At 38.6% G+C, this 26,050-nt stretch overlaps 5 protein-coding genes across 7 annotated transcripts in view; 1 reads left to right on the forward strand and 4 right to left on the reverse strand.

Annotated features, from left to right (window-relative positions):
* gabrb2a (gamma-aminobutyric acid type A receptor subunit beta2a) overlaps positions 1-3,634 on the reverse strand; it is a 36,478-nt gene extending 32,844 nt beyond the window's left edge. For both annotated transcript variants that reach the window (XM_024283599.2, XM_024283600.2), the window contains exons 1-3: positions 3,498-3,634; positions 3,305-3,405; positions 2,885-2,952 (exon numbers count right to left, since the gene is read on the reverse strand). In XM_024283599.2, the coding sequence (XP_024139367.1) occupies positions 2,885-2,952; positions 3,305-3,405; positions 3,498-3,571 (243 nt within the window). In that variant the 5' untranslated portion in view covers positions 3,572-3,634. The remainder of the gene's footprint in view (positions 1-2,884; positions 2,953-3,304; positions 3,406-3,497) is intronic.
* A 51-nt stretch (positions 3,635-3,685) lies between these two features.
* gabra6a (gamma-aminobutyric acid type A receptor subunit alpha6a) lies at positions 3,686-11,152 on the reverse strand. Its single transcript, XM_036214015.1, has 9 exons — positions 10,502-11,152; positions 10,349-10,416; positions 9,848-10,068; positions 9,688-9,770; positions 9,469-9,612; positions 8,301-8,453; positions 7,943-8,193; positions 5,998-6,242; positions 3,686-4,478 (listed from the first exon to the last, which is right to left on the reverse strand). Exons 2-9 carry the CDS (start codon positions 10,349-10,351, stop codon positions 4,457-4,459), a joined length of 1,122 nt encoding a protein of 373 aa, XP_036069908.1. The 5' UTR covers positions 10,352-10,416; positions 10,502-11,152; the 3' UTR covers positions 3,686-4,456.
* Positions 11,153-12,282: 1,130 nt separating this feature from the next.
* Positions 12,283-14,551, forward strand: nudcd2 (NudC domain containing 2). The gene is made up of 4 exons (XM_024283173.2): positions 12,283-12,687; positions 13,243-13,291; positions 13,383-13,534; positions 13,834-14,551. The coding sequence occupies exons 1-4, from the start codon at positions 12,499-12,501 to the stop codon at positions 13,915-13,917; spliced, it is 474 nt and encodes a 157-aa protein (XP_024138941.1). The 5' UTR covers positions 12,283-12,498; the 3' UTR covers positions 13,918-14,551.
* ccng1 (cyclin G1) lies at positions 14,200-17,899 on the reverse strand. Its single transcript, XM_024283172.2, has 6 exons — positions 17,711-17,899; positions 16,644-16,907; positions 16,314-16,567; positions 16,157-16,235; positions 15,343-15,453; positions 14,200-15,254 (listed from the first exon to the last, which is right to left on the reverse strand). The coding sequence occupies exons 2-6, from the start codon at positions 16,905-16,907 to the stop codon at positions 15,063-15,065; spliced, it is 900 nt and encodes a 299-aa protein (XP_024138940.1). The 5' UTR covers positions 17,711-17,899; the 3' UTR covers positions 14,200-15,062.
* A 384-nt stretch (positions 17,900-18,283) lies between these two features.
* On the reverse strand, positions 18,284-25,298 carry LOC112153575 (septin-8-A). 2 transcript variants are annotated; one of them, XM_024283903.2, is made up of 10 exons: positions 25,026-25,298; positions 23,595-23,709; positions 23,305-23,500; positions 22,931-23,117; positions 22,690-22,851; positions 22,127-22,223; positions 21,789-21,957; positions 21,255-21,387; positions 20,979-21,169; positions 18,284-19,753 (listed from the first exon to the last, which is right to left on the reverse strand). In XM_024283903.2, exons 1-10 carry the CDS (start codon positions 25,038-25,040, stop codon positions 19,750-19,752), a joined length of 1,269 nt encoding a protein of 422 aa, XP_024139671.1. In that variant the 5' UTR covers positions 25,041-25,298; the 3' UTR covers positions 18,284-19,749. The 2 variants fall into 2 exon arrangements, with proteins under 2 accessions (XP_024139671.1, XP_024139670.1); XM_024283902.2 differs by having other exon boundaries at positions 18,284-18,913; positions 25,026-25,296.
* Positions 25,299-26,050: the final 752 nt, after the last annotated feature.

The following is a 26,050-nucleotide window of genomic DNA, read 5'->3' on the forward strand; positions in this document are numbered from 1 at the left end:
CCCCCCCCCCCCGCCCTCAGAATAGCACATTTGTAATCTCATGCAGGCGAGGCACTGACTGACCTGTACATTTTCATGGCCCAACAACATGGCTGACCTTTTAGCCTCAGCGGGGCCGATGTGGTACAAGAACACAATCAGAGGAAAAAAACAAAAAGCTTTTACATGAGCAGAACACTGGAGAAGAGGCAGCACTGATCCTCTGCAGCTGCCGTAGCCTGCACGTCAACAGAGATGCCACAAAAGCTTGACTTTGCTGAAACTGAAACAGAGTTCACTCTTCACCACGGGCGATGTTGTCTTTAATTAGAGGAGCGAGCAGCTGTCTGCAAACCCAGCCCATGATGCTGAACCTGCTCACACACATGCATCTTTCAGGCGCACTCTTTTTCTTTGCACTTTATAAAGCAGACTTCTCCATCTTTAATCGGCTCCTGACGCTGTCTTCTGTCTGCACGAACCAGATGACTTTATAGTCTAAAAAACAGTTCTGAGCATAATATAATTATTTTAAATCATTTTTGATAATTTACCAAGAAACATAAACAATAAGAATCATTTTAATTTTTAAATATTTTTTATGGACATTAAACAATTCATCAAAGTCTAACAACTCCTCCTCATCCCAAATGCTTAAGTTTCTGAATAAAAATATTTTTTTTATTTATTAATTTATTTTATTTTTCAATAAAAAAATGAAAAACCTCAAACTTGCTATAAGTAAAATAAAATAGCAAGAAACTTTTTGTATCGATTAAGGCAAAAATAAGGATGCTATGTGACAATTACCAAAGATAAATACAGTTTAAACCCATAACAGTAGAATTTCCCCGATATAAGTACTTTTCAAATCTAAGAAAAAACAACTGAAGGTTTTTCGGTTTTGGCAGTAACTGTTTTTCTATAGTTAAGGTTTTTGTTATGTGTATAGGTAATTAAAAAGTGTGAAAATAGTATAATATTGTGTATATTGTACAGAGGCCAGATGGAAGGTTGGTTGCAGTGGCAACACAACAAATCGCATAATCTTAAAAAAACTTTTGAAAAACTAATCAGATTATGATTTTAACTCTGGAAACACAAGAAAAACTTCATTTCATTTGACTGATTTTTATAGTTTGTTCATTTTGGGTGATTATTAGCCAAAAATATAAAATTTAAAAATACTTATAAATTTAAAAAAAAAGGAAAGAAAATAAAGTATTTTTTTTAAATAGACAGAAAAGAAAATACCAAATTTGCTAAATTTGATCTCATGGATCCAACAGCGTTAAAACTACAAAACAATATAAAAATCAAATAAAAATAGTTCACTAATTTATTCCTCATGTCTCTAAGTTGTTTCCCCCATCATCACTTGTAAAGGAGCTGCCCCTCATGACGAGGATCAAAGCCGTGCCACGCCAACCACAGGTCACCGGCTTCATCCTCCTGATCATGGTGATGCTATTGATTTCTCTGGGATCAGCTTCTCTCATCCTCTTTTGGGCCAGAAGATGGTTGGACATGCGGAAAAGAGGGGTAGGTAGCGACTTGTTATGCCAGGCACAGAGGTTGCAACATGTGGAACACAAACAACCAGGTTTGTTCTTTTTTGCGCCCCCCACACACACTTTTTAGTCTAAACGTGTTAAATCAGAGTGAATCCTGCGTGAATCTGGCAGGGAGAGCTATTCTGAGAAATAAGAGAGATGAATGCTCTCCCATAGCCATAAGGAGCTCCATGACGTCAGTCACCATTTACTGTTTGTGCACAATTTTGTGTTTTGTTGCAGACACACGCAGATGTAAGAAGCAGGGAGGGGGGTCTCTCTCTTTTTTTTTCTTTTCCACATGAATGCTTGCTTAGTTCTTCAGTAGGATAACCCTTTTGAGCATAGCAGAGGTGGATTACATGGCTGCTGAGCCCAGAGTCACAGCTAGGGATCCGGTCAAAGTGGTGGGAAGGAAGGATGGAGGAGTGAGGGGAAAAAAGGGAAGAGTCTATATTTGACAACCCAAATTCCCCTGCCATCAAGCACACCAAAAAAATAAATAAATATGTTCTTCACAGAAAATCTGGCCACCCAGGCTGTTATATTTAATGCACAAAAATGGTTTGAATGAAAAGAATAGAAAAAGCACCCCCTTCAGTTCAACTTGTTTTTCATGCTCTTACATAACATCTCAAAAAGAGGCTGGCTTGAAACTGATACTCTACCCCTTCTACATTAAAAATGCCTCGTTTTTTTCCATTCAATCAATAAGAAAAAAAAGATGAATCATCATTATGGACACTCATATGGAAGTTTATGCAACATTGGTGTGCGCTTGCGTGTAAGAAATATTAAAAAATCAGACATTTATCAGGCTAAAAACAAATCGCTTACGTCATCTGACCAGTAGGAGGAAGATGGTTTGCGTAGAGGGTGATGATGTGATTGGGTGCTGAGTTAAAGGGGCCAAGAGATGCTGGCTTGGAGGAAGAAGAAGAAGAAGAAGATTCTGTTTGTTTTGTAGTGACGACTAAAATTACTCCACCTTGTTTGGTGGAGTACCCCCTCACCTTTTTTTTTTTTTTTTTTTCTCACACACACTCACACGTGCGCGCGCACGGACACAAGCCTCGTGCGCCCAGCCGCCGCTGTGCGTCCGAGTGCGCCAGTGAGAGTGTGTTTTGCATTCAAATGCAGCAGGAAAAATGCGGCGCCTGGGTGAGGGGAATTGCGGTGGTCTGTTTGGTTGTTTATTTATTTATTTATTTGGGGAGGGGGGGTATTAGGCTCTTGTGCGCTGTCACCAAGGCGATAGAAGTTGCTCACCTGGGATGGATACTGCAACAAGCTGCACCAGGTGACCAAAAATAAATAAATAAATGAAAATGGGCAAGTCGAGATGCACCTACCATGTTGACCTCAGACACCATGTCGATGCTGGCGATGTCTATGTTCATCCCCACCGCCACCGGCGCACCTGCGGGAGGAGAGGACGCGTTAACGCCAAGCATCCTCCCACCCAACCGTGGCAATCCAACAAACCCCCTTCGTGACGCGCGCGCGCGCACAGGTTTTCCTCTCCACCACCACTAACTCAAATGATGTTAATTTCATTTAACGCAACGGACTAATCAAACATTGATGAGCGCTGGATCGATCAAGCCCTCATCCAATGATGCACGCTCATCATTTCTCTTAATTGGCGGCGCCCGTTTGGCTGTGAAGGGATCATTATGGAAATTAAAGACGATTTTGCGATTCATTAAACATGTATCGCACGTCGGGAGGGCGTGAAAACATGACACTCCAGCTTCCCATCCGCTCCTTACCTCCAAAATCTGGCCTGAGCCGAATGTCGTATCCTTTCATCAGCCTGTCCACCGTCTCTTTTACCAGAGGCATGTTGCTCGGATCTTTAATATCCTTCACGCTGGAAACAATCAAACACAAAAAATACATCAAAAATGATGCCTCCAACGGATGCTGCAGTGGAGACACACAAATAGCCACATATTAGGTTACCTTTGAGCCCAGGCGACAGTCAGCAGTGATAAAAAAGTAAAAATCCAAAGGTGCTTTTTCCCGATCCTCCCCATGGCAACCGTGTTCGAGGCGGCTTCTGGATGCGAGTGAGGAGCGCGCACATCCAACTTACTCCAAACAGAGCGCAGGAGTCAATGATGGGCGCATGCGTACAGGCAGCTCGAGATCAAAGAGTAGAGAGCGATGATGGTGGAGCGGTTTCCATTGCAGAGGAAAATATTAAAGAGACAAGTAGGTGTCTTTATTGAAGAAACATATTTTTAAAAAGAGGAAAAATAAAGGTTTTTGATTGTTTTTTTATTTATTGATTGGTACATGGCAGACAGTTTTCCTTTTTTCTAAATCCAAGGTCAAACAGTTGGATGCAGTGAGGTTGAAATGATCAAGTTGAGGTTAATATCTTCTATTTTTAAGCAGTAAAGTTGATACAAGGCAAACAAAACATGCCTTTTAACGCCAAACGGATTTAAAATTTGAAAATACCAATAAAATATGGGTATCTTGCAGGTGTCCCCCCTAAAAATCTGAGACTGCAAAGCAGTAGAGGCAGCAGCAGGAAGGTGGGATGGAAGATTGCCCCACTATTCTCTTTCTCAGGTTTGAGCACATATTTGAAGCAGCGAGGAGGGATTGGAGCCTCCTCTAAAATATCTTTGATCTTAGAGATGTGCTTCTGCGGAGAGGGCAGGCTTCTGAAAGCATTGGTTCAACGTTGCATCACCGCCAGTTAAAGCCATCACAGATTATATCATGCCGCCTTTTTTGATGCGTTTCTTGGTTTGTGTTTACATCCCTGTGTGACGTCCCGGGTTCAGAACTGACCGAGATGTGCACAAATTAATAAACAAGCTTCTGATTCAGTTCTTCTGTCAGACGAGGGGTGAATCCTGGGAGCTGGTTTTTGCAGAGATGGAAGATCTTTCAGCCCCCACGTCCTCTTAGTCTTCAATATCCATGTCCCTGCAGGACCAGAACACAACAGAGCAGATAATGTGAGCAGAAGCTTCACTACTTCCACATTCAGAGATGCTCTCTCTGCAGTGCTGCACAGCCAAGCCTGCTCCTGTGCTCCCCATCCTCTCAGCCTTGAAAAAAAAGTAGCATCCAAGAGGCAAAATATAAAAGGTGCAGATGTGCTGCAGCTGCACTCATGCTCTCTGTGTTCTCTCTTATTATCCTGCACAAAGCTATTACCACAAAAAATTCACAAAATGCTTTAACAAGGAGCAGATTTGCACTTCTCTGCATTACGTAAAAGAGCTCTTTCTCTCCCTCTCGAGATCTTTTGGCTCTTATCTCCCGGTTTTCTTCTTGGACAGGAAACTCTGCGCTCTTTAAGGGGCACCCTCATAAGTACAAAAGTTAGGAGTCATTTCTTTGTGCAGATTATGTGCAAATTCATCTCTGACTGTCATTTTTCCGTAGAGAGAAAGACATTTGACAAAAAAATGATTTTTGGAGGAAAACCTTTGGTAATGGAGAGAAAGGTTTGATTCTTTGGCCTTAATATATGAACCAAACACCCACCTTTGTGTTTTCTTATGCTAACTTTATTAATCCCATTACATCAAAGCATTACCAGAAAATTCAATTTCTTTGGAATTATATTTTTTTCAAATCCTTTACTGAAACAAACAAACAAAAAAAAAATTAACAGGATTAGAAAGAATTATTTTATCATCACATATCGGGGTATTTTAAAAGCAAGTACAAGTGTAAAAAAACAAAACAATGGATGAGTTAGTTTTGTTGTAAAGTTTTGAAAATTAGCTGAACTTCAAAAGTTTTTTGAGATTTCATGGAAGCAGCCATTTTGGAATGGGTTGAATATTCGGTTCTACTGCCCCTAGTGGAATGATGATGAACTACAGGACAGAAAACATGGACTAAGGCCGAATCCGAATTCTTCTTTTACTCCTACATTTAGACTTCTAAACGGAGAAGTATGGAAATATAATGTCATCAAATTCGGATGTTACCACCCCTGGATGACATCATCAATAGTTGCTGGCCAGGGCTCAGAATACACATAACAACCTCAGTTTATAACTTTAAAAAGTCATGCTAAATCAAAAAGTCATGTACGCAGCCCTAAATCTCTATCACTATATACTTTAGTGATAGGATTCAGAAATCTACCTAACTTCAGCCTCGATAAGTCAGAAATTGTTCCTAAAAGTTCCTCATATGCTTGTGGTTTTCGGTTTTTACTTTCACCTTGACAAACTCAAACTACTTCATTATCAAGCATTATATTTTTTTTAGGGGCTGTCTAAAAGCCCTGCACTTAAAAGCTCAAAAGATGTCAGAGGAGAAAGTTAGGAGTATCAATTCAAGCGAAAATCTGCCCCCAGCAAGCCCCTTTTTCCCCCATCTACACGTGAAGTGATAATATAAATTTAACCTGGAAATGTTTTATATTTCAGGAAAGATTTCAAGAAATGGTGTCCTGCATCCTGATGTTTGCTGGAATGCTCACCTGGCTCTCTCCATAGTGTCTTTGGCCAGGTAAATGTACCAATAGACCAGGTTGAAGAGGGCGAAGGTCATGGGGAAGAGGATGCGAGCGTATGAGTCAATGCGGCTGGTCCCAGCCAGCTGCGGGATCTGAGGAAAAGCTGAACCCTGCTGAAGGAAAATCGGAGTTGGCGGGATTTCTCCCGGCTCACTGCAGCTCACTGAGTGGTTTCTCCTCTTCAGGCCTTCCTGAAAGCTGCTGTCCGACTAAAACAAAACAAAGAAAGGAGTCACGCTTCACAGAACAGACAAAAAATAGAACAATATATGCAATAAAATAATATTTCGGGATAATTGTAGTTCTTATACTTATGATTTTTATAGATTTGTTTAAACCAAACATGACAATTTAGAGATTATTGTTCTTGGTTCCCTCATTGGAGCTATTTTTAAACATTGAACCATGAGTTCTGCATGTGAGACGGATCCCAGGAGGGAGTCTGTAGTGGCTTACTGTATTTGCATAAAAAGCCGTTTCAGATGAAAGCACTACAATAGCTCATATTTCCATTCAATGTTTGCTGTAGCCATAATGTGTGTTATGAAGACGTCCTGCAGGGCATCGTACTGGAAATCACCAGAAAAACACCAACCAATGAGGAGGATTCTCTTTTATTTCTATGCTGTTGCTACAAAACATGAAGACACAGCAGCTATGTAAATGCATATCTATTTTAAGTAACAGATTAAATTTGCCCCCACACTTTTTCCAAAAAGATTTCAATGTTTACTTTAGCATGTTTTGTATTAAAATGAGACTTTCGTGGTTTCCAAATTTAAAAAAATTAATTATTTATTAAGTGATGGCAAGTTTATGATATTAACGACCCACTTTGATTAAAATTGTGTGTTCTTAACATGTTTTTGTTAATGTGTCTTATGATAAATTATATAAACTTAAAAAGTTTGGGGTCACTTTGAAATTTTTGTATTTTTGTAAGAAAAGCACTATTTTTTTTTTAATGAAGATCACTATTAGCTAATCAGAAATACATTCTAAACCAGGGGTCTACAACCAAAATTTTACCTCTCCATGGTGGCTCTCTGGCTTAAGAATAAAATAAAATAATAGTAATTTTCAAAAAACTTAGTTTAGCTTCTGTTTTAACAACATGGTAACGTTTTATGCTAGCTTGTTGTCTACTGGGGTTTTGGGGCTAATTTAGAGTTTCGCTTCTATTTGAGCAACATGCTAATGTTTTTGACTAATTTAGTTTAGTGATTAATTTTATGCTTATTTGGAGTTTAGCTAATATTTTAGGAAAATGCTGATGTTTTCAGCTAATTTGGTATCTACTCAAGGTTTTTGGGGATAATTTAGAATTTAGCTTCTACTTTAGCAACATGCTAACATTTTTGACTAATTTAGTTTACTAAAGAATTTTAGGCTATTTTGCAGTTTAGCATTTTTTGGCTAATTTGGCCTCTAATAAGTTATTTTGCAGTTTAGCCAATATTCTAGCAACAGGCTAACATTTTTTACTAGTTTGTTATCTACTGGTGTTTTTAGGCTAATTTAGAGTTTAGCTTTTATTTTAGCAACATGCTAACATTTTTGGTTGACTTTAGTTCAGCTAGTAATTAAGCAACAAGCTTAATTAAATAAAAAAACAATAAGAAGGTCATGAATGCAAATCCAATTTTCTTAAGAGCTAAAGTTAGTCCATGTGGCTCCGTCAAGGTTTTGATCAGTAGAAAACAAGCCCAAATGGCTCTTTTACTGTTTATTTACAAAAGTGACTAGAGGAACTGTCACTCAAGTGTTCTGTTGGTAGTATAAGTGTATTTTTGTGTGCTTAAATTAAAAAAAAATCAATTTGAGCAGTTTTAGCATAAAGTACACAATCATTCAGATCATTTCCTGCTGTTGTGGCTTTTTCATGACTACCATGAGGCCTTCATCTTACTGAAATCGTGTCGTCATCCTCACTGCCGGTGGCCAGCACCTCCAGCCTGTCTTGTCTGGCTCTCTCCTTCTTCAGACGGTTCGCCTGCAAGGTGGCGAAGTAGTTCACCGCTGCAAACTCCACCAGAGCCGATGCAACAAAGGCAAAGCACACAGCGATGAACCAGTCCATCGCCGTGGCGTAGGAGACTTTAGGCAAGGACTGGCGAGCGCTGATGCTCAGAGTGGTCATGGTCAGCACTGTGGTGATGCCTGAAGCAGAGCCAAGTCATTATGAACCCCACAAAGCATGGAGATTGTAATCTCACACCCATTAGCACACATTAATTGTTTAATGGTGTTGGGAATAGGGGGCGTACCAGCAACTGTGCGCGCAGGGACGGACTCTTTGTTGATCCAAAAGGAGACTTGTGACAGGACGACCACCATTATTAAAGGAATGTAGGTCTGAATGAGGTAGTAGCCCAGCTTCCTCTGAAGGTGGAAATAGACCACCTGCACAGAATACTGCCCTGCAGGAGGAAAAGTATGTCAGAAAGTGCAACCCTGAAGGAAAGTCTGTCCTTGGAGTATTAAAAAAGATGCTGATAGAAACACTGAATGCTGAGGAAACAGATGACATTTCATAGTGTGAGGATTGCTGCTTTTTTTTTTAAAGTTTTCCTACATAAAATCATGTTATTTTTTAAAGAAAGACAATATTTATTATTCATTTGGCGTTTGAAAATGCCTTTTAAAATAGAAACTTTTTTGCGTTGCTGGCACTTTTTATTTTAAGTAAGAAAAACAAAATAACAGATTCAAACATTTAAAAAAAACATATCTTTTTTTTATTTATGTCATTTTAATTTATTCAGATGTTGTTTTAGGTGCTGTTTGAGGTTATCATGTGTTGGAATTGACCCAGATTGTTAGAAGCCAGCTTGTGATTTGACATCTTTTTGTTTACGTCACATGTACATAAAAAGAAAAACTGAAAAGTTTGTCAGAAACAGATCATTTATTTTCCAATTTTATACCTTTTTAATAATCTTGTTTATATTTATGGTTTTCAACTCATACTGCCGTTACTTCTAGTGCTCGATTGATGTTTTTACATCTTTGTGTATAATTTATATTCCTAAAATTACATTATGTTATTTTTTTTCCTCTTTATCAGTCACTGTCACACCAGGTTTCCAATATAAGTTGCTCTTTTTGATTATTTGCCATCATTATATTGAAAGTTTTCTGATAGTTGAGCTCAGATCTGATCATTCAGTCAGATTTTTGGTTAAATGATTTTTCTACTTTTGGTTCCTCCATAAACCTCCATATGTGATACTTGTTTTCAAACCAGGGAAATGCATTTAAATTTTATTTCTGAAGTTTTTTTCTACGACGCTCCATCTTCCTGCATTCTGTCCACTAAAGGATGTCAGAAATGGCTGCAAAAAATCCACGACCATATTAAGAAACAGTTTTGAAAGCATTTGTGTGACTGTGTGCTTGAAAAGCAGTGATCCAGTTTGTTGTGATGAGGAATACCTGTGTTTAACTTGATTATTTCACTGGACAAAGTCTGTCCCACAAGGTCGTACTGCAGAAGACTCATGGACTCTTTGGGACATTCGACAGAAGCTGTCAGGCCTTTCCTCCAGGTGAAAAGGATTTCACTGCTGGTGTATGCATCTAAAAAATCAAAATGGATTTAGATTAAGTTTTTATCAACCTCTCCAAAAAAAAGAAGAACTCTTTTTCACTCACAGCTTCCAAACCGGAGCGGACAGGCGTGACCATCCATGGGGAAATCCATCAGCCTCATCGGACACTCTGCGCTGATTGTCAGTCTGAAAGCAGGCATTTCCAGTGGAAATCAGAGCTAATGTTTTATCCAAATTCACAAACCAGCACCTCTTATGCTCACCTCATGGTGTAGAGGACAGTCCCGTTCTGCATAATCCGGAAGAGCTTGTTGGGCGTGGTCATGTTGTGGGAAATGGACTTCTTGGAGTTTCTGAAAAAAGTGTCCGGCGTCCAGATCTTGTCCACCATGCGGTTGTTCAGACGCAGGATCTCGATGGGGCCTTCGAATTTCAGGCGCTCGTCAACCCACATCTGACGGAAGAACATGTCCATGGTGTACTCCTGATGCAGGAATAGATGCAAAGCAGATGTTTCCACAAAACGCCAGAGAGACATTTCAATTAGCCGAGGAAGACGAGGAGAGCTTTTGAGCAATGATGGATGCCACTCATCCAACGGAATCAATTTGTCCAGCCCTTTAACTGTCTGACATGTTGTCATATTGATTTAGAGGCCTTCAATAAGAGAGTCACGGGTCTGATCAGACAGTCTAAGGCTCATTAGATGCTCTTGTGGCAGACTGTCCATAAAATTATTCATTTTCATCATAGTAATGACTTACCATCTTCACATCTGAAACAGGTCCAAAACTGGTGACAAAAATGTCTGTTTTCACCTCTGTGATGCCGCCTGCAACATTAATTTATTGAATATAAAAAGTTTGACTTAAATAATGCAGTATATGTGGCGAGGAAGCATAAAAGGTTTGAGTTACCTCCAGAGCCAGGTCGTAACCTGTTGTCATACCCATCCAGCAGTCTATCCAAAATGCGAGTGATGTTATCCGAATATACTTTCTCTTCACCTCGCACATTACTACAAATTTAAGAAAATGAGCAAATTAAAAAAAAAAAAAAAGATCAATGTTGAAGCAGAAAGAAGTGATCCTTACCTAATCCAGCAGATAAAAACAACCAGAGATAATGAGGCAGCGGCCATGCTTGACAGCAGCTGTCAACGTTTCGGTCAACTTCCCTGCAATTTATGGCAAAACACCCCGTGAGACGCAAAAATCACATAGAGCCCGTTTCCATTTTGCGTCAGGTTACAGGGCTTAAGGACACAGGAGTCACTGAGGCAAGAACAGTAATCTAATTAACAGATTAGCAAATCCCCTCCGTTTTTAGACAAACCGTGGAGCCACTTGGTTGACATATTTAGTCTGTCAAAAGGAAAAATGTAAACCTGTGACATACATCACAGAATAGAAAAAAAATCATTGCTGTGTGCACATGAAAACAGGTGGATTTGTTGTAATTTAGCTTCTCAGTCAGCAGGTGGCAATAAAGCTGCATTACTATTCTTACTTGGTGTAAAAAAAGGAAGATTTTTTATGGAATTAATTTAAAAAAACAGATTAAAATATGGAAATAAATATAGTTCTGACTTATTTAGTTGTGGTGCATCTACAATAAAATAAAACATAAAAAAATAGAAAAAGGAGCATCTCAAAAAAAGATTGCACTATTGTCATGAAGAGATGGAAATGGTCAGCAATAATATTCAAGTAGGCTGGGATGTTGTAACCATGCTCATTGGTACTAAGGGCCCAAAGTATCACAAGAAAATATCACCCACACCATTATACCACCACCACCACCAGAATGAAGCATTGAGACAAGGCAGGATGGATCCATAATTTCTTGTTCTCTGACCAAATTCTGACCCGACCATCAGAATGTGGCAGCAGAAATGGAGACTCATTGGACCTGGCAATGTTTCTCCTATTCCCCAGTATTGATGATCCTGTGTGAATTGTAGCCTCCTCTGCAGACCTCGGTTGTAACCAATCTGCATATTCCCCTCTGACCTCTGGCATCAACAAGACATTTCCGTCCACAGGACTGACGCTCGCTGGATATTTTCTACTTTTTTTTGGACTATTCTCTATAAACCCTAGAGATGGCCGTGTGTGAAAATCAATTTCTGAACAACCATACCACGTTCAAAGTCACTTAACCACCTATTTTTCATATTCTGATGCTCCGTTTGAACTCCAGCAGATCGATTTGACCATGTCTACATAATTAAATCCATTGAATTGCTTCCATGTGATTGGCTGATCAGTAATTTGCAATAGTGAGCAGTTGGGAAAGTGTCCAAAAATGTGGCCAGTGAGTTGCCAATTTGGAGTGACTACTTAACCTATAAAGCGCATCTTTGGATTGTGGGAGAAGGCCAAAGTGACTGGAGTAAACCCACACAAATTTCTGTGTCGTCGTAAATATTTTTTGGGTGAAAGAAATTACAGGAAAACAAACAAACAAAAAAAAACGTGATAGGGAGTTGTAAGCAGAGGCTGCAAAGAGAAAGGACATTTTGAGAGTAGAAAGAGTAGTGTATCTGTTGATTAATTAATTAGTTCATTCGTTGTAAATATAGGATTTTCAACTGAGAGAAAACAGGAGAAATAAGCAAGTTGTAGAAGAGGCGGCTTGACTGGCGAAGACGAAAAAAATAATTCTCCCTCCCCGCCGCTAGGCGGCAGTGTTCACTGTCTGTCGCACATCAACGGAACTGTTTGTTTTTGTTTGCGAGGAAGACGATGAGAGAGGAAGAAGCATGGAAAGAAGAAACTAGAAGTTCGGAGCAGTTCTGGCACAAAACATCACCTGTTAAACACGAAAACACGCGACCTGATTCAATTTTTGCCACTGAAAATTTCTTTGGAAAAACTCGCAGTAAAAATCAGGCGGCGAGTGACACCGGAGCATGTCGGTGCACTTCGACGAGAGGAGCGGGGTGGTCCCCTGCCAGACCCCGTGGGGTTGCTGGTACCAGACCATGGAGGAGGTCTTCATAGAAGTCGGTGTGCCGAACGGGACGTCTGCTAAAGAGGTCAAATGCCGTCTAGGAGCCAGAGATATCGAACTGCACGTAAAAGGGAAGGAAATCTTCAAGGTAAGTAAGCTGCAGCTGAGATGAGGCAGGTTCTTCTGTAGAAGATGAGGATGAAAGATTTTTACTGGTTCTGCAGCAGTAAATAAATTAAATTATTTTTATGTAAAATACTTTTTGTTAAACATAACTTTTATTGTTTAAACCAAAACAGTTGCTGTCAAGCTTACATATTAAGCTATATTTACATCAAATAAATAGTTTTGTCTTAATGTAAAGCTTTTGCGTGACAGTTACATTTATTCAAATGAATATTTCTTATCTTGGATTTGTTTTCAGGAAAATAACCAGCATCAATTAACTTAAATAAAAAATGTTGTAGCTTTCTGAGAATTTGCCAACAATGTAATAATAACTACATTACCCAGAAGACCTCAACGCCTCTATCATCTCTTGCCAGAATAAAAAAAAACTTTTTTTTACTTTGTAAAGTAAATGCAATTTTTTTTACTTTTTATAAGTCAAACTTGCAGCTGAACTTACATTAAGCGTTTAAAAATATATTTTAGTCAGCTTTATGATTCTAACTTGTTTGTGTTCTTGTGAACCTTTTCCCAGGGAAAGTTGTTTGAAACGACCGTGTCAGATGAAGCTACTTGGACATTAGGTGAGTTGCACACCACTTGGTTCTCTTTGCAGAAGTTGCACAGGTTACTTTTGTGCTTCTCGTTTACCTTTGATGTTTTGTTCTTCACCAGAGGATAAATGTCTCATTCGGATCATTCTGATGAAGACCAACAGGGAAGCAGGAAACTGCTGGTCTTCCCTTCTCGAGGGGGAGTACTGCGCGAATGCTTGGGTTCAGGACCAGATGCAAAGAAAACTCACCCTGGAGAGGTTTCAGCGGGAGGTCCGTTTATGTTACTGTCCCAGAAAACTCTTACTATGGCAACAAGTGATAGAGCCTCTGATCTAGATTAAAGAGAGTATAAAAGCTACTTTCATGCAAACAAACCGTGCAACAGGTTGTTTCCAATGTTCTTTAAATCACTTTTTTTTTTCCAAGGAATAAGACTGAAATAAAAGTAAAGCTGCAGGATGTTTGCTTGTGTTTCAGACAAATGTTTTGGAAAATGTAATTTATGACTTTTAAAATGTCATATACATTTTTGGGAAACCATTTGTGATTTTATTGTATTCTTCTTTCAGAATCCTGGTTTTGACTTCAGCGGTGCAGAGATCTCTGGGAATTTTGCCGGTGGTGGTCCAGACTTTTCCAACTTACAGAAGTGACACTTTTCATGTTTTCTGAACGTGGTGGACACAATCCTACAAACCCACCCCAGTGTGCACACCAGAGGCGTAACCAATCCTGGGGTGACTGGCATTTTTACAAGGGTTGAGTGAGAGACTTGTTTCTGAGACTCGTTCTCTGAATTGTCAGCCACAATTCTGTTTCCTACACCCGGTTTAGCTTTTTACTCAACCCAGTTTGAAGCCAGATGAAAGGAACTTCACTTTGGGTTAAACAGAAGTATGTCAAGTGTGTCATCTGAACAAGGATCCATACAAATACAGCTTTTCAATAAATTTTTATTGAAAGGTCCGAGTACTTGAGTGTATCAGACGGAGTATTCTATTGACCTCTTTAAACTTGAACAGTTTTTGATAGCACTAGTTCAGCCAAACAAAGGAAACTGAACAGGAAAATGCAATCCAAATTCCAACTCGCATTTCCACTGCAGCCACTTTCAAATGTTCTCTGTAGAAACACAGAACTCAGTTCAATGTCAAGACTCCAGAATCAATGAAAACATCTCATCTGTAACTGCTCCTCACAGTTCTGCTCTGGCAGGGACATGATGCCATTTCACTGGTATTTACCAGAGCTCCCTCACCAAATCAAAAGAAAAAAAAAAAAAAAAAAGGTCACCTTGGGTAGGAGTGTGCATTCAGGACAGTTTAACAACCTAGGGTGGGAGTTAAGGACTTTGGGCCCGATTTCTTGGTTCCATTTTTGCTGTTCACAAAATCCTTCTCCCTCCTCTTCCACATAGTGGACTGAGGACCTAGGCGGTTCTTATACTTAGTAGCTTAAAACCAACAACCCATACCAGGAAACACCAAACACCCTGGTACGGATTCTCCCTAAACAGACTAAACCCTTGTGCAATCAAATTTAAAGGAAAGTAAAACTTTGCAGGATGACGGAACATCCACATAAAGCACTACTCCTTGTTTCTGGGATAAAAATAAAAATCATCTAACTTTTTCTTCCAGAAATTCATCATCATTAATGAAGATCTGGAAGAAAAATAAAGAGAGGGTCATAAATGGGTGACCGTAAACTGAAATGAGATCTAATCAGAAAATAAAGGTGTAATAGCAGGAAGAGTTGTAACTTCCTGTGTGTGGTCACCCATCTATGAACCCCATCATTAACAAGCAGACTCTGGTATGGTGGGAAGATGAGCGATCTTGTAATAGCTGTGCTTCAGCTGACGAGCGGTTCTTCCCGAGATGGTCCAGCGGAGTCTCAGACAGTGAGGCCTGAAGCACTTGGTGGTGGCATATTCAGCCAGACACTTTCCAACAAGCTCCCTGACGCAAACCAAGTCTCCATCTCTTACCTGCAGAGAACAGAATCCATCAGAAATCTATGCCATGGCTGGTTTAACAAGCATCTGCCCCTCACTGATAGACTCCCAATGAACTTACATTTAGCAGCTGCTGCAGACTTTTCACAGCCTCAGATATTTTGTCGATGTGTTCTGGGTCGTGTTGATCTTGGGCCTCGTAGCAAACTAGAGCCATAGCAAGCAAAGATGGCTGAAAAACAAGAAATGAAGAAGGGGGATTTGGTTAAAACAAGCATAGCTGATACATTTCCTTTCTAAGAAAATTACAGATATTTATAAGTCCAAATTGAACCTGGATACAAGCTCAAATCAATTTAATCTAATAGAGCAAACTATATCAAAGTTGTCTTTCCTATCATACTCTGGAGTGACGGACCATTGCTGATTTTTTTCAACCTTCTGCTGAACTTGTCAAAAGTCTTGTGAAAGTCTGTCTTTCATGTTCTTTACGTCCGTTTTTAAGAAGCCACTTTGACTGGGGGAGGCAGTACCCTTAAGAACTCTAGTATGGAAACTGAACTATTACTACAACTTTACAGACTGAAGGTCCACCAATAGAATAATCAGAGCTGTGATGTAACACAAGGTTTAGAAGTAATCTTGATTATTAAGGGTTCTTTTCTTTGTTGTAATTAGTCATATGAGCATGACAGGAATTCAAGGATTTATGATGCATTATTTATATCAAATTAAATCTTTTAATATAGCAAAACATGTTTGTTTTGTTAAGTGTCTCCTATTCCAGATTAGAAAGTGAATGAGTTCAGACATTTGTCACAAAAAAAAAGACCCAAAACCAGATTCCAAGACCCCTCAACATTATTAGACCAAAGTATTTACATGTGGAGTACGAGGTACAGATAATGAAAATTTGTACATTTATCATGACATACCTTTATTTTGGAGAAAGTAAATGAGCAGTGACAGGCTTTAAGCTGCGACTCCAGTCTCTCGATGGTCAAGATCGTTTTGCTGTTGACGAAAAGAGCTTTCAATGATACAATTCAAGCTGAGAAAATTATCAAAATTTTGATGTCAAATGTGGGTTACCTCTCAGAGTCAAGCTGCTCTTGAATGTGACTGTGAATCAGTCGTAGAAAGTGGAGGGCTGTGGGGGCTTTCACCTTCCAGTACAGCTTCTCCATGATGATCTTCTCCATCCTCATCATATCAGACACAGTGAAGCGATTCTGACTGATGCGGATGAGGTCATTTGCCAGAGGCACATTTTTCTCCTCCTCTGAGGACTTCACGGCGATGTAGAAGCAGCAAAGACCAACACAGGAGAGGTGCTTTGGCTGAATCTGAAATGTGCATCAATATTACTTTCATTGAGTTCCATGAAACAGCAAACAAAGACATACCAGTTTAATTACAAACCTTCATAACAGAGAGAAATCGATCCAGCAGGCTCACAGCCAAGGAGAAGGTCTCTGAGCTAAAACCAAAGAACCTGGAAAGAGAGAGCAGGTCTTTCACCTCCAGCTCTCTGAGTTTGGCGGTCATCCTTAAGCCATTGTCCTGGGCGCACTCAATGAGCCTCAAGCCACTCAGCTTTGGTTGGAATCGAGACTCCAGATCTATCAGGGTCTTCAGCTGAGCCGCAGAGGGCTGCACTCCAGCTCCAGTCACTTTATCAATCATCTGTAAAGAGCAAAAGAAGGAATAGAGATCACTTGGCAGGTCATCTAAATGATCACACATCGAGCTGCTGAGGATCAACTTAATTTACATGAAAGGGAAAAGAAAAAGACGACCTCTAAACTAGTGTAGAACTGCATTCAACATGTTATACATGGCTAAAAAATGTGTACAGCTCAGAAGACAGCAAACAGACAGAGTTTCTATATTGGTAAGTTATCAAATAACAAATTTGTTACAGCTGTCACCTGTTAGAACTTCTGAGGGTTAGGGGGAGGGGTCATTTAACACATACTAGATAAAATGAACACATATTGTATTTAAATATTACTAAAGCAAGTATCTAACGCCAAGTTTAAAACATTTTAATGTATTAAATACTTGTTTTGGCTGTTGGCTGTTAGGACAGCGAGTAAAAGTGGGTCAGGCCCCGTCAGGGCAAAACCTGCGTCATGTCGGGACATGTTCCTGCCATAGAAAACAACGCACAGCTTCGAGAACACGCACCCCATAGTGGTAACACAGATTTGTTAGGATGATAAAATAAACGTGAACAAAAACCGATATATGTGCTACAAGCACTACAGCTATATATATTTTTATTAACTTTATTGGAAAGGCGAGCTAACTGAAGCAACAGTCAGCTAAAGCTAACGCTAGCTACATAGCATATCTCAGTTATAGTTATAATTTTATGAATCAGTCACAACATAAAATCATCATGCTTCCTTATTGAGAAGGACTTCACTTAACGCTATTTTGACATTTGTAGTAAATGTTACTCAAAGAAAATTTGATGAACTTACCTTCAAAGTCTTTAATACTTATGGGGAAAAAATAAAATAAAATAAAACCTCCACTGGATAACCAACACGGAGTTTTACACAAAATAAGAAAACTTTGGCATAAAGAAGTTTTAAGCATAGGTTTATTTCTGCCTATGCACACCCCCTACCCTTGGTTAAGGCGACGGGGAAAAGGACAGTTTAGGTAAATAAGAGTGCATAAGAAGCTAGCGTCCAAGCATGGGAAGATTTGATTGGCTAGCCCACGACTTTTCTTAATTTTGATTGGTGATTCTACAAACATCCCGCCCCTTCAACGGGTAAAGGACCAATCAGAAATGAAAGATGGGGGCGTGTTTAAAATGACTTATTAACGCTCTAAATAACTTTAGATATAAATTTATTATATTTAAACCTTGTTAAGATGAAATGTAATAACCCATAACAAAAATAACAACTAATTAACAATAAACTATTATAAAAGTTATTTAAATTCTGCAAGCTTATTCTGGGAGGGTTCTAGAACACACCAGAAAGAAACTGCTTACCAAATCAGTCTATTTTTTAATAATTAAAAAATGACAACAACAATAATAATTTTGCATAATAATATTTATTTATTCAAATCAACAACCGTACTGACATAAAACCAGTTTCCAAGATTCATTTCCATATTTATTGTTAAGCTTTATTTTCCTTTATAACACAGTATATTCTTTTGGCACTTAAGTCAATATTTATATCTCCATCTATAGGGAATATTTTTAGAGAAGAACTATTTACAGTTTAAATATTGTTTAATATATATATATAATTCTATGGAAACTAAATGTGCTTCTAAATCATATAATGATAGAACTATCTTTGTAACCATCAAACAGCAAATGCAGTTCAGTTTACAGTATAAATATCACAGTGTAAGTATAAATTAATTAGAAATTAACCATAATAATGACATGGTAAGGAGGGCGACATATTCGGTACAAAACCAAGACTTTGGCAATGGAGAGTGCAGAAAGAAGAACCTGGATTCATGCAGAGACCATGCCACAAAGCATTAAAGAGGAAAGTCAAGTTGATGTGGAAGACTTCAGGCTCTCTAAATTCCATTCCTATAAAACATTTAATAAACACAGTAAAAATAAAGAGATTTGACGTTTTGGTGTCTTCTAATTCAAATTCCTTCCTGAGGTTAAGGAGCACGCAGATGGAAGACTAAAGAAGCTATGAAAGGAAAGAAAAAGCAGGTTATTTGTCTGAACAAGTGGCATTCTTAAGGCAAACATTAAGCACTTTCTGTTTTTCAAGTGTCCTGCTTTAGCGGTAGCACAATGACAGATGTTCTTGGCAACTTAGTGAAAACAATGGATGCAGTCTGAATATTGTGAGTCATCCGAATGAGTGAAGTGATAAAAGCGCCAAGGCCAGAGGAAGTCAGAAAGGGACACAGATGACACATGAAATGATTTTCTTCTCTCTATTCCTCCACATCTTTCTTCATTTGGATGTTGTTCAAAAAACAAAATGATGTAAATAGATTCAGTTGTACCGTTCAAGTTGTTGCATAATGTTGATTTTAAATAGTAAAAGTATTAATGCCTTTTTATTTACAAACAGATTAAAAAAATGTACAATTAGAAAAATAAAAATGCTATTTTTTCAGATTAATATTATGAAACTGAAAGCAACATTTTAGTCAGAAATAGACTGATCTTGTTGAATTTTTGAAAATGTCTTACTCAAAAGCAAAAATGATTTTCAACAGGTGATTTAAAAAAAAAAAAGCTGATATTGACCTAAAATCAACCCAGAAACATTTTATGAAAACAGTCAATGGGTTGATCTTTACCTGCAACACTCAGCTTAAGCTACACATTAAATATAACAAGTACTGGTTGACCCTTGGATACACACATCACCTTGAGTGTACAATTTAACCAACATATAATTAGCTAAAAGATACGGTGTCAATTACTAAGACAGTCAGACATGACAGCCTGTTTTTCCCAATGCTGACGGTGGACACATTCCTGGTTTCCTTGGATGTTTTGATCCATAAATCAACTATGGGGAGGAAAAGAGAAAACATGGAAATAACAAAATATGAAGGATATGAACCCCAAAAAAATGGAATGAAATTGGAACGTCCCATGGTTTGTTTTTTTAATTACAGAATACATGTGGAGAAGTTCCAGTGAAGTGCGACCTATCGAATTTATTTGATAGGTTGATCATGACAAAAATGGGATATGGAAAGTATTTAAAAAATGTCTAATAAATCTGTGATATTACAAAAGTAGAAAGCCCTACTCGAATAAAGGGCATGGCGACCCTTTTATTAATCACTTTCTACCTTTAGCATAAATCTGCTACCATACAGAATGATGCAAAACCTAATTTGACATACACGGATTGTGCAAGTTATCCCACTTAAAAAGATGAGAAAGATCTGTAACGTCATCGAATAATCGACTATTGAAATAGTCGACAACTAATTTAGTTGTTTCTTTGGTATTATTAGTATTTTTATTTTATCTTAAAACTACGGTGCATGCCTTCCAATGCCACGTCTGCCATTGTCTTTGACACACATGCCCAGTAGTGCTAATCCGAGTCAGTAGTGATGTCACAGGAAGTTATAGGTTCTGGTACCATAACAACAACTTCATTTCAGATGCCAACCTCATTTGATTTAATCTTGTTTTAATATCAGAAACTAATGTAGGACAGAAACTGCATGATTCATTAAAGGTTTAATAAACTATCATCTCAATTTATTTTTAGTTAGTTTAAAGCGAATGATGGTTAAGATGTGCGTGTACGTATGACCCGATTAGTGGACTAATTGGAAAAAATAATCAGTGATTAGTCAACTATAAAAACAATAACTTGTGTTAACCCTAATAGAATGACCTCATATTTTTAAGAGGGAAAACTTGCAGAATGACAAATACTACTACCTCAATCTGATAGGTGCCAGAAATACTGAATAGTGATCTATTCGTCATGTTGGATTCTCATCTGTATATGAGCATGACAATGAGTGAGATGGATCCAATGAAGGCTCAAAACTCTTCTGGGGGGTGAGTCTGAAGAGATGTGTCATGTAAGCAATGACCCCTCCTACAAAGTGTAGACACATCCAGTTTGAACCTATCAGCAGTTTTTGTGCCAAAATGGCTATTGGAAGGCTAAGCATTGTATTTATTTCTAAAAGTATATTTAAATAGCAAAATTAATACAGATTTTAATCATTTGTTGGCATGATAACAACTGGTGACTGACTTACTTCTTTTTGTCTTTTTCCTTTTTGAATGGCTGCTGTGAGCTTCCTTGGACTGCCTGTCCCATCAGTGTTTCAGCCGCCACTTTCCTCCTGTTGAAGGCGTTCATCTCTTCCTCCATTTCTCGTTTTTTCTCCTCCAGGTTCCTCTTCTCCTCCTGGTGCATGGTCTTGAGGAGCTCAAACCTCCCTTGGAGCTTGATAGTTTGAAGAAAATGATACTGTTAATGATTGAAAATCTACTAAACAAAGATGAAAGAGGAAAGAAGTAATCATCTTTACCTCTTTTTCTTTTTCTTTCAACTCCACCTCTGCCTCTTTGACCTTGTTCACAAACATCTGCCGCATTGATTCCTCTTTGTGCTGCAGTTCTTTGAGGAACTCCTTCCTTTTGGCTTCATATGTTTTCTGGAGGCTGACAGGGTAAGCATAATGACACCATGATCTTACTGCAAGAACAGATTATGTGAGGTGATCATAGCTGACTTCATGAAGATGCTGCAGAAATACTGCTGGCTCAAAATCTTAAGGCACAACAAAACCTTCTCTTTTTGGGGGGACTCCTTCATCCTTCTACACTCCAAAAGAATGCATGGTAGATCAAAGATGTATTGTGGATCAATTGACATTAACTAGAGATCTTTAAACTTTAAATTGATGCGGAATTTCAACACATTTAAGAAGATGAGACATAAAAGTTCACGTCTAATTTTGACTTCTTACCCTAAAGATAAAAATATGAAAATAAGAGCATTAGAAGAAGCAGACAGCTCAACCTGTAGCTTGTTTATTTAAAATTTCTAGTTCTTTTAGAACCTGAATGATTGATTGTCATTGCTTGGGTCCTTGAAGCCCATCTCCTCCAGCTTGCAACGGCGGTACAGCTCATAGTGACGGAAGTGTGTTTGCTCTCGGAGATCTTCTGTGTTAACACGCAGCAGCATCTCTCTCAGCTTCACCACATCACAATGATTTTCATTTTCCACTGGAAAAAGCAGAAAAAAGATTGATTCTAGTAATTATTTTAATATGATGGAAACTTTTTGCACTTTATGTGAATTTCAAAATCACTTTTCGTACTTCACCAACAAATCTAGAAGGCATTTTACAGCCATTTCTAAAATTAGTCAGACAATTATGAAGAGTAGAATTACCCTGTACAGATCCCCAGGGGTACATCCTCCCTTTCACTGTTTTATTCCCCACCGTGATGTCCTCAGTGCTTCCAATCACAGCAAACGGAAGCTGAGTCTGTAACAGAGGAGATGATGTTTGAAAGTGCTGCACAATGCTCTTCCTGTCAATCTGACATAGAATTTTTCCTCAGTTATGCAAATTCACAATGAGGCACCGAAGCATTTCACTCTAATATAGTTCTTGCAATAATATCTATGTTGAGTAAAACAAAAATGGACACAATTTAAGTCTAAATTATACTTCTATTTTTGGTCTTCATGAAAAATGTTTGATTTTAAAAAAAGCATAACTGAGGCTGAAGGTGTGTGGTGCAAAATAAAAATAATAATGCTTCTGCTTTGATATTTACATTTCTTTAACAGTAACAATATTGTGTGTTAAAGTTTGTGATTCAACCAGAGTTCCAATTTTTTTTAGGACTTCCTCCTTCTCATTTACAGTAGATAAGCAAAATAAATACCTTTTTTTCTGTTTTAAGCTTTTCTACTAAACGGAAAGCTCAAGTTTGCTTTGTACTCACATTCATGGAAGAGTTGATCTCTGCAACGGCCTCATCCTCTGTTGGAAACTGATACAGTTGAACGCCATTGCTAACCAGCTCACTCATCACCTTAATTTTGAGGTTGACCAATTCATTTCTGGTTAAAGTGTCTGACTTAGCAATAACAGGGATGATGTTCACCTGAATGAGGATAACACTGATGAGACTGAGGGAAGCAGAAAACTCTGCTGCAGGCTTAGAAAAAAGTAGCGTTCATCACCTTACTGTCCAGCTTCTTCATGGTGACAAGATCAAGTGCCTTCAGGGAATGTCCGTTTGGAGCGATGAAATATAAACACACGTGGATTCTGGTGTCGTGGTAATTCAACAGCGAACGCTTTATCTTCAGCTCCTCATCAAGATATTTCTGAAACTGTGTATCGATGTAGTCAACAATGGGATCGGAGCTGCACAGAAAAACAGTTGAAAAGTTACAAGAGTTTGTCCTCACATTTATAAACACACAACTGTGCTTTAGAGGGAAATGCCATGTACTGGCACACTTTGCAACAATATTTTTGCAACCATCAGGTTTTTAATCATATTTGAACGAAGGAATGAAGAAGCTTGATTCAAGGATAGACTATAGTATACCTTTTCAGTAGGTTGATCTGGTCACCAAAGCCCACAGTGTGTACCACAGTCACTCTTAGGTTGATGTTGCTCTCCTGAATATCGTATGTTCTAGGAAGCAGCTTAACCTCCTCATCATAATGGGTGGCCTCCTCGTTTTCAAAGTTTGATTTGAAAAGAGTGTTAATAAGTGTTGACTTTCCTATACCGGTCTCACCTAGAGAAACAACGTGAATGGGAGAAAAAGCAGAAACACTGATGAACAGACAGCAAATTAAAAAATGAATAGTTAGAAAATGAAGGAGACATACCCACGCAGAGGATGTTGAAGCTGAATCCTTTTTTGACTCTTCTTTTGACCAGCTCATCAGGGAGACTGTTGAGCCCCACATGGCCGTGGAGCTCCAGAGTTCGCATTTCTTCATTCTTAGGTGCAAATTTCAAAGAAAGAAAAGTTAGTTCTTGTTGATGTTGTGAGGGACTGTAAGCCAGCCGGACAATGCATACACCATTGACTGTATAAAAGAACTGGACTGAGCGAGTGTGAGGTGAAGCTCTTTTCTCATTGGTCCGAGTCAACAATTCTACTGTCACCAATCAAAGGAGAGCTTGTTGGAAGTCCATCTGATTTGTCAATTTATAACTTGATTAACTTCCAGTAAAGAAAACATCTAATGGAAATATATATATATATATGATTAGCAGGAACATGTTAATAAAAAGGTTGTAGAGCAATAATGGTTATAAAGACTGAGTGAGGAAGGATTGCTCAGTCCAATTTTCTTATTTAGTCAATGATCCACTCACAACTCAGACGAATCTCTTATAAACTATTGCATATGCAGAAACTGTCTTTGAAAACAACAGAAGTTTTTTAATTTTTGCAAAAAACTATCACTGGTGATGCTTTGACTACAGATCCCAAAAAATGATGAGAGTTAAGGTTTCCCACGATGGATGCAAGAACTAAGTGAATGCATCTGAGTCTCACTGTAAACAGTGCTAACTCTGTGTGAATGCATCTTTGGCCTCAAGCTGGATGCTCTTGAGAAGCCAGATTCACCCTGGGATCCTGGCATCTTGTTAAAGACTCAACATGAAGACCGGGTATTTAGTCAACACAACAAGCTTCCGTTTCTGCCTGTCTCTCTGAGTTAGTCTACGCACACAAAGAGCTCTTTATTTAGATGTTATTTCACAAAGTGGGAGAATGCCCAAGCAGTTGGCTGCCATGGTACCCATAACCCCTCATTGCGCATCAAATTAAAGAACAACAGTCTGAATGTTCAACTGTATTTTTGAATACTGGTCTCTATGTGTCTTTTACAATTGAATAGATCATAAAGTTCGTTAACAGATCCTCTAAATGTTTGCTGCAGGTCATCCTTCCTCTTGCTTCAGCGCTTTACGCACACCTGCCGTAGAGGCTGACAGCTGATGTAAGCCGTGATGCTGCTCCCCGCAAGCTCGGTGTGTGGCGAGCTTGTGACGGAGCATCAGTGAGGCTCATCGAAACAACGACGCATTTCTCTCCATCGGCTTCGACCGCAGCTCTCATCCCGATTAATGAGACGTTCCGAGCCTCCTCAGCACCGCAGAGCCGCCGATGCCTCCCCTCACAACCACAAACCTCGGAATTATCCTAGCTTGGCTGCTTCGTTTTTTCTTTTTTTTTTCTTACACGGTTCGGTAACTAAAAGCGAGCATTTAATCGTCTTATGTATCATTAATAAAGCACTCACCTCTCCGTCCGCCATGGTGAAAAGTGTCTGAGTGCGGAATCGATCCGTCTTCAATCAGATCTGCTGCTTTCACGCTGAGTTTGCTCTAACTGCAGTAAAGCGACTCCACCTCTGTGCTGGAGGGCGAAATTACAACGCGAGAAACGTTTGAGCTGTTTATTAAATCCATAGAAATACATTTAAATCTTAAAAGAAATAAAATATGAAAAACATTAATTTCTTTAGTTTACTTTTTTGATTTATTCCACAATTCAATAAATAAACTGAAATGAAACTGGTTTGATTAATACATTTTTGCAGTTTAAGTCATTGTACTCCATCCCCATTTGGACCCATAAAACTAACTTCTTTTGGTGTTCTGTTACCAGTCAGGCTGTGCGTAAAGTGCGTAATGAAAGGCTACTGAATGCATGTTTCCCCATAAATAATCCACCAAAAATGTGTATTTATTTACAAAATAATGTTTCAACTATCAAACTTTGTAGGCATGGTAGAATGTATTAAAACATAAAACAATGTAAAAAGGTTTGGGCATTATGCTACTGCAGTTTGGAAAATCCTGGCTAAGCTAAAGTTTGGTTATAGCATAAAGGCCAAAAGTCAGAGTTAAGCCCCTTTTTACAGATCCAAATATCTATTCCTGGTTTTTAAAAAGAAAACATTATGTATAATTTTAAGAGTAACTCCTATAATATTTTGATCTATACAATTATTTTGTTCCTGCAGAGCAGCTATGTAACCCCAAAGTCCAAAGTCTGAGTGTCCCTGTGAGAAATTGAGTGGTGACCCCTGATGAGATGTGCCAAAAGGTGGACATTCTTTGCAGAACAGTAGTAGTTTATTAGAAATTTGAAAGTATGGAATGGAAGTATTGGCACTGAGTAACCCCGCCCCCTTTCCCTCTCAGTTAGCTCTATGTCTCTCATAATAGCTTAAAGCCCCTCACAACCCCAGCCAAAAGTTAGCGGTGCAAAAAAAAAAAATTGGGAGCAATATTGGAACTATCTAGTCATTTTGAGCCACAT

Source organism: Oryzias melastigma, linkage group LG10 (genome assembly GCF_002922805.2).
Source record: "Oryzias melastigma strain HK-1 linkage group LG10, ASM292280v2, whole genome shotgun sequence".
NCBI lineage: Eukaryota > Metazoa > Chordata > Actinopteri > Beloniformes > Adrianichthyidae > Oryzias > Oryzias melastigma.